At 57.2% G+C, this 7,415-nt stretch overlaps 1 protein-coding gene across 3 annotated transcripts in view; it reads right to left on the minus strand.

Annotated features, from left to right (window-relative positions):
- Positions 1–335: 335 nt before the first annotated feature.
- Positions 336–7,415, minus strand: part of SFT2D2 (SFT2 domain containing 2) — a 16,032-nt gene continuing 8,952 nt past the window's right edge. Inside the window, exons 4-8 of one of the 3 annotated variants that reach the window (XM_023519939.1) lie at positions 6,854–6,935; positions 5,501–5,536; positions 5,354–5,412; positions 2,928–2,957; positions 336–1,155 (exon numbers count right to left, since the gene is read on the minus strand). In XM_023519939.1, the coding sequence (XP_023375707.1) occupies positions 1,116–1,155; positions 2,928–2,957; positions 5,354–5,412; positions 5,501–5,536; positions 6,854–6,935 (247 nt within the window). In that variant the 3' untranslated portion in view covers positions 336–1,115. Of the gene's footprint in view, positions 1,156–2,927; positions 2,958–5,353; positions 5,413–5,500; positions 5,537–5,592; positions 5,829–6,853; positions 6,936–7,415 lie in introns of those variants that run through there. The other 2 variants (XM_011374186.2, XM_023519940.1) reach the window with 2 other exon arrangements.

The raw sequence follows: 7,415 nt of genomic DNA on the forward strand, positions 1-7,415 counted from the left end.
TGTGGCTCTGGCTAGAGCCGGTGACCCCTCTGAGCCGTGATTTCCTGGCCCCCACGGCGGAATAACCCCTGCTTCGTCACAGGCGGTGTGAGGTCCAGACAGGATCAGGGGCACAAAAGCACTTTGTCGTGGTCAGGCCTCAGGCTGAGAAGTGACCACCCCACAGCCCACCGCGTCTTCCCTTCCCCTAGTGCGTCCAGCACGGGCTCAGGTGCCAACGCTGGGACCATCGAAAGGTCACTGGGCAGGTGTGCCTACGTCCCCTGGCCTCACGGGGGAGCTGTCTTCCCGCCCACTGGCCCCGGCCCCCCTCCAAGAGAGAACGGAAAATGAAATCGGTTTAAAAGCAAACATTTATAAACAACGGAAAAAAAATGTGGCAGAGGACAGCAAAAATTTTCAGCCCCTGTTGGCTCTTGTCCAAAAGGAAAAGCGATTCTGTCCTGCTTTGTTCTCTCCCCAACCTCATTCCAGGGGCGACCAGTAAAGACGTGGGGGTGGGGACTAAGCCGGAGAACCCCAAGAGGAAGAGTGTGCACCCAGGCAGGTGCAGATCGGAAGGCAGCATGAGTGCCCAGGCTCAGGTGGAAGGCCGCCGGCCGCCACCCGCCACCCGCCACCCGGCACCACGGGCCCCTCCCGCACCGCTGTCGGAGGGCAGAACCATCCGCGCTGTGCGGGGCAGGGGGCGTGGCCTCTACGCTCAGGGACGAGTCTACAAAGCCCCTGTTGACCCCCAAACTCTGTCCCTGACTGCCATCTCCGATGGGGCTGCCTGTCTGCTGGCCATCCCCGGCTCCCGAAGCTTATCTGCTGCTCAACGCGCGTTTTATTGAGGAGAATTCAGTGGAACACCATCTGGAGAGGAGACGGTGCGTGGGGACGCGTCCTCTCGGTAAGACAGAGAACCCGCTCCTCCTGTGTGCGAGACGTCTGGGACTGGGGTCGCACTGCTGCCTCCGAGAGCAACCCGCAAGTGTTCGGACAGGGAGCCACACACGGCTGCAAGATGAAAGGCACGTGTCTGTGAGAGAGGTTTGGAACATATTACGACAGTGTCCACCAGCTTCCGTCCACGGGGCCTCCAAACGCTTTGCAAAACTGGCCGCCGCATGTTACGCAAGACACGCGGAGAAACATTTCTTCACGGCGTCCCTAGGGAGGAAAAAATGCAAAGGTTAACGGGAGATGGTCGCCGAAGGCTCCTGCAAGTGGCGAAGGCCCCTGTCGCGTCCCTGGAGCCCAGAGCGGCTGCCGAGCCGGGAGCACCGCCGGGGGTCAGACCTCAGCTCCAACCCCTCTGCGCGGCATCGTCCTGGGCAGGTCGCCTGTCCTGTCTGAGCTGCCCATTCCTCATCTGTAAAAGGGGAGGTCCCCGCGCCCCCTGCAGAGCAGCTGTGGGACATGCTGCATGCAGCCGGGGTAGGTCTTTACTGAAATGACAGCGACTGTGATCGTCACAGGAAAAAACAGAGAGAAAACAGAGACGATCAGAAACCACGGGATGAGGACTGGGCACTTTTTGATCAACCAGAATCACAGAACGCACTGAACGCGTGGGCCTTTCTCACTCTGAGCAAGCAGAGAGGCGCCCAGGGACACTGTGTCTTCAGAAATGGTTTAAAAATGTTCCCGCCCCTGGGATTCTGCAGGAACACAGCATGAACTTAGATCCCAGAAGGGACGCCGTCCAGGGGTCCCCCGGCACCGGGACCTGTCCAGCACCGAGCTCAGCACCGAGCTCAGCCCCGCGCTCCATCAGCCCTGTCCCAGGTTCCTGCTCCTGGGGCTTTGGTGTCGGGCGTGCAGGGAACGACTGTGCTCCACAGGTGGGTCTCCTACAGAAACAGCACGTCCACCTCCACCAGCACGTGGCTGTGGACTGGGGCTCTCACCCCGGCTGCGTCCCGCTGTGCCCTCGGCTGCACTCAGGCCCAGGGCACTGAGTGAATGCACGCCCACGAGTGGGCGCCGCGCTCTATTACCAAGGCGATTCTACGACAGCCCTTCTTAAGATGGGCTTGTTCGGCACAAGAAAGGGTTTTAGGGACAAACGAGGCCCGTTGCAGCAGCTCACGATACACGTGTCAGAGGATCTGGGAAGCCAGAGCCTAGCCACAAAGCCACCCAGCTGCCGTGAACATGACGGGCTCGGCGACTTCCCAGCATCTAAAAACCACTGTCGGCGACAGCCTTGAAATGGCGACACGAGCCCCTCCTCCTCCTCAGCTCAAGCACTGCTTCTCATCCTCAGCATAGATAAGGAACAGCTTCTCGTTAGCTGTTCCTTAGGGAGACAGAGAAGAGGGGACGTCAAATGGTGACGTCAGAACAGAAGCAAGGGCGAAGATCACTGAACGTGCTGACGGACGGAGGGCTGGCATGGCAGGACCTCGGCGCTGGGCGGGGCCAACCCCGTCATCCACCAGTCCTCGGAGGCCAGAGGGGTCGGGCGCGCTGCCCAAGGTCACATTGCTCAGTGGGAAACCCGGGCCTGCCTACTTCCCCTTCATAACCGCTTTTCAGAAACGTTCCCATGGGTGGGACACAGCAGGAAAGCGGGAATGAACGCATCCGGTCCCTCCGTCTCGCGCTCAGTGATACTGAAGTGGTATCATTCGCCTTTGAGAAAATCTCCCCGAAGCTACCGGCTGAACCGGTGACGCTGTGCATATACGTACCGTGCATCACGACACCGGAAACTGGTGGGCCTGGGCCAAAGCCCTTCACTGGCTGGGTAATGGGGCCGCGGGGGACCCCAGCTTACTAAGCTACAGAACTCGTAGATAACATCTGCCCATTTGTCTCAAAGGATCTTGGTAAAGATAAAATAACACGCACTTCCTAAGAGCACGCTACACTACAGGCCCTGGGCAAACATCGCCGTCCCCGGATGACAAGTCAGTCTCAAGCACAGTCAGTCTTACCTTGCGAATGGGATGAAGGAGAGGCTGTACCTACAACGAGAAACAACAGCAAGGGTCAAATCAGGGGAAGGGAGTGGAGGAGACACAGTGGGAGGCTTCTGAGCTGCAGAGGCGTCTGCAGTGGTTCGCCGGGGCCTCCCCCAGGGTGGAGGGTGCACACACACGCGCGTGTACACACACGTGTGCACACACACGCACGTGCGCGCACACACGCACAGAGCGCCGCAGTTTAACTGGGAGGGCAGGGGAGTGTCATCTGTGGCCAGAGGAGGGTAACACAGCCAGGTAGGGACAACTGCTGTCACCTCAGGCTCATGGGGTCACTGCTTTAACCAGAGGAGCCAGAGAATCACCCCAAACAGACAGAAGCCAGATGTCCAGGTGGCACGGAAACCTATGCTGAAAAAATAACAGACAGAATCCACACCGGTGGTCCTGGAATTTTTTAAAAATCGTCCACTGAACGTAACTCCCACCCAATGGGGATACGTGTTCTTTTCTGCTATTACCGATTAAAAAAAAAAAGAAAAAAATGAAACCCGAATACCAACTATTCTACAGAAGAAAACGCAAACAAGCTAAGATCCTGCAAGACCCCAGTCCACCCAGGCCCCACCTGGAAGGGAGCCACGCGGGAGGGGCCGTCCCCAACCCCAGGGACCGCGCAGGGTGTGTCCAGGCAAAGCACACACCGTGGGGACCGTCAGCGTCGGGGGCACAGCGCTATCCGCCTGAGTGCGCGCGATGCCGGACCTCGGGAAACCGGCTTCGAGACCCGGCTGCGGTCGCCCCTTGTCCACCCTTCTGCCTTCCGCACTCACAGCGACCTGTGGGCAACCACGGTCTGAAAACCGTGACGTGGAAGATTCCAGAAATAAGCAATTCCCAAGTCGTGAAGTGCGGGTCGTCCTGGGCAGCGTGATGAAACGTCCCGCTGTCCCGCTCCGTCCCGCGCGGGACATGAATCGGCACTTTGCCCAGGGTCTCCACGCCGGTGACACCTCTGCCCAACAGTCACTTAGCTATGGGCGTGACCGTCAGGGAGCCGCGGTGCTTGGCTTCCAGTCAGCCTTGTTTCACGTATCGATGGTCCCAAAGCGCTTCCACGAAGCGAAGCTGGGAAAGTTCTCGGCACAGCGAGGCCTTTACCATCCCACGTCACCGCGAGGAGGGTGAATGCAGTCCAGCAAGGTGTTAGAGAGGGACCGCATGCACGTAACCCTGGTTAGTGTTCTCATAACGGTTCTAGTTTAAGTTACTGCTGCTAATCTCGGTTACTGTGCCTGCCCCACCAACCGAACTAGAATCACAGGGGTGTGTGTGTGTGGGAAAAGGCACCGGGATCAGAGGGTTCGGTGCTTTCCACGGTCTGGGGGTCTTGGAACGTGTCCCCATGGATAAGGGGGGACGACTGGAGAAGCAAAGAAAAGCATGTGTATGTGGGTACAAATTTCTGCCCCCGGAAAACAAAATTATAAACGGAAGCCACCACGCCAGGCCCTTTCAGGACCTACTACCAAACGTGTGTCATGAACGTCGGCCCATCGGTCCTCGCCGTGCTCAGCGTGCAGCCTCAAGATCCACTTCTAACAAGGAAGGGTATAACTGGTCTCCAGATGCCTTAAAACGTTCACGGTCCTCCTTTCTTTGCATTAAAGCAAACATTTTTTTTCCTAACTCAGTCACATCTCCACGGAAACTGTTCCGGCAGACATCATCGCCTGATAGACTCGACAGACTTGTCTCAGAAGCTACAGATCCTACACCCGCCACCGCCCCCCTCTCCGATGCTGCAACAGTTTCAAAGGGCCGTGAACCTACAGCCCCACCGTGGTTTCAAACGCTCGTGTCTCCAGCAGCCCTTCCGCTCTGCTCGGCCCCCGAGTTACAGCTCCCCGGTCCCGCCCACGGGCCTCAGCACCTGCACTGATCCTGCAGCCAGCGGCCATGTGGCTTCCACTTCGCCGCTGTTCCCCATCTCCACTGACTGGTCACTCTGTCCTTCTGTTGGAGGGTTCAGTGCGTGACAAACGTGATGCTCATTATTTTTTTCTACCACTGTCCTTTCTCTTTGACGTCTCTGCCTCTGACCAGCGGCTGTAACGCTGCGTCGCCCTCGCTCTTACTGGATGGAAGAGGTTCCGTGACACTGACATCATCCCAAAGTCACCCACGAGCCCGGCGAAAATGCTGCGGCGGGCAAACGGCCTCCCGAGGCCACTGAGGGCCACTCGCGCCATCGACGGGCAGCGGGCCGAGGCGCGGGCTTTTGCCCTGGAGCCCGGCTTTACCCACGTCAACGAGAATTGCGCAACGGAATGGATTCTGTGTCCCTAACCCTCCTGCCGGCCCCACGTGGGATTTGAGGCTTTCGGCTGCATTCGTCAGAGATCAACGTGGGCAGGACTGTTTAAAAGGTCACTTACCACGTCAGGGCCAGGGACTGCAAAATGCAGAAGATGAGTGCGAGCCCCTTGTTATGCCACTGGAAGAAACAAATGACACGGTTCTGTGAACACGAGTGACGAGCGCGCAAACCGAAAAGGTTTCGGAAAACTGAAACACACACTTACCCAAAAGGCAGAACACAGGGTGAGTGCGAAACACAGCTAGAGAGAGGAGAGACACGTTACTGAATTGATGACAATGACAACATGGAAAAAAAGCCGTAAAGACTTCTTCTCGTTCTTGGCAAACTTACACCAACTTATCAAGCTGCAGTAATCGGACGGTGTGACCATCACGGCAGCCGAACGCAGCCTTCCTTTCAAAGCATTGCACCCACCTGAGCACTCGTGTTTGACAGAGTTAGAATCCCAGGGAAGTTAAACGGGCCAGTAAGAATTCGTGTCGATTAAAGAGGGAAGGATCCTCTTCTACTTTCAAATCCTCCCGAAATCTCTGTCCAGCAAACAAAATCGCATTTCTGGTCCGTCCATCCTTCCACTCACACATACCAAGGACAGGTTTCACACACACCGCTGTATGTAACTCCTGCCAAACACTAGTCTGGGGAGGGAAAGGGCCGTGCGGGGAAGAGGTGAACACGAGACGTCACTGTCACAGTCAGCGAGTCAGCTATTTGTTTACATGCCACCCAGCACTTCCCTGGCTCCCTTCTTAGAAAGTTCTTTCTACGAGAGCCTTGTCTTTGTCTTGTCCAGGCCGCCGTCTCTGGCTGGGACGGGCTAAGGCCACTGTGCTCAAGCTGCCGTCACGCCTGTCATCTCTTCCTGTGACAGTAACTTCTCGAGAAATGTGTCCTAACTATTTCCTTTCAGAGCCCGGTGCTTCGAAAAGACACCAAATAAACAGCAAACGTGGACATGGCCTTAGAGAACTTACTTACTTGAACACATGGGACTAAAAAGTATGCTGACCAAGCTCAAAGTGTCGCAATATTGAAAATTACAATAAAGGGACAGGGGTTGTGGTCAGAATGATTTTGATGGTCACACGGACGAGAATGGCCCAAGGGAAGGAGGATCATTCCGGGTTAACGGGACGGGGAGACACGACAGACAGACTGAAGGGAAGCGGGTGACAGGCCACGAGGAGACCAGACCCTCCTCAGAAACACCGATGAAATCAGGATCCCAAAGTCAGAGAACGGAGGGGGAAGAGCCCACCCTAGGAGACTGGACCCCCTCAGAGAGTGAACCCCGTGTTTCCGCGTTCCTCCCCCCAGGTCTGCCTGGGTGTAGCCTTGCCTGTCACCCTCTGGGGAACCCAGCTCCCTCCCGCCCCGCCCCTGCCCCCCCACCTTCAGCACGTCTGACCAGCAGCGCCCTCTGGAGGTGATCTGTAGAACTGCGGCATCCTGACACCCACCCGCAACGCCCCCATGTCCCAAACACAAAGGAAAACGTTCTGGGGGGCAGAAATCGCCGCCCCCAGCTCAGAGGTCCGGCGACAGGCAGACTCACCAGCACCATGATAGTCGCGATCAGACGTGTGGGCTCAAACATTCTCTTCAGCTGTTTCATTGGTCCCATGAGGAAGACGGTGCTGCGAGGCAAACACACACAAGCCACTGAGACCAGGACAGGAGCATGCTGGGACCGCCACGCCGCCTCCCCCGGACCACCTGTGCCAACAGCAGCGGCAACGCCGCATACGCTGGAAGCCGTTTAATCCATCAACACCTCACGGGGTTGATCGAGGGACAATTATCATCCTCATTTTACAGATGAGGAAACTGAAGCCAAGACGGCTTAGTCACTATCCAAGGCCACATCACTGGAAAATGGCAGCGCTGGGCTGGAAATGCATGCAGGTCTCGCACGCACACACACGCGCGCACGCGCACGCACACGCACCCCATGAAGGCCTGGGCTGTTTATGCTAAAAAGCAGAGCACTTCACTCTCCCTCACATTCTGCTGGTGACACCGCCGTCACCTCAGAACTGCTGAATGTCTGCTGAACGCCAGATACCGCATACCCGGCCTCGAGTCACCCCCGGCAACTTGTGAGCCGGGCAGGATGA

Source organism: Pteropus vampyrus, unplaced genomic scaffold (genome assembly GCF_000151845.1).
Source record: "Pteropus vampyrus isolate Shadow unplaced genomic scaffold, Pvam_2.0 Scaffold241, whole genome shotgun sequence".
NCBI lineage: Eukaryota > Metazoa > Chordata > Mammalia > Chiroptera > Pteropodidae > Pteropus > Pteropus vampyrus.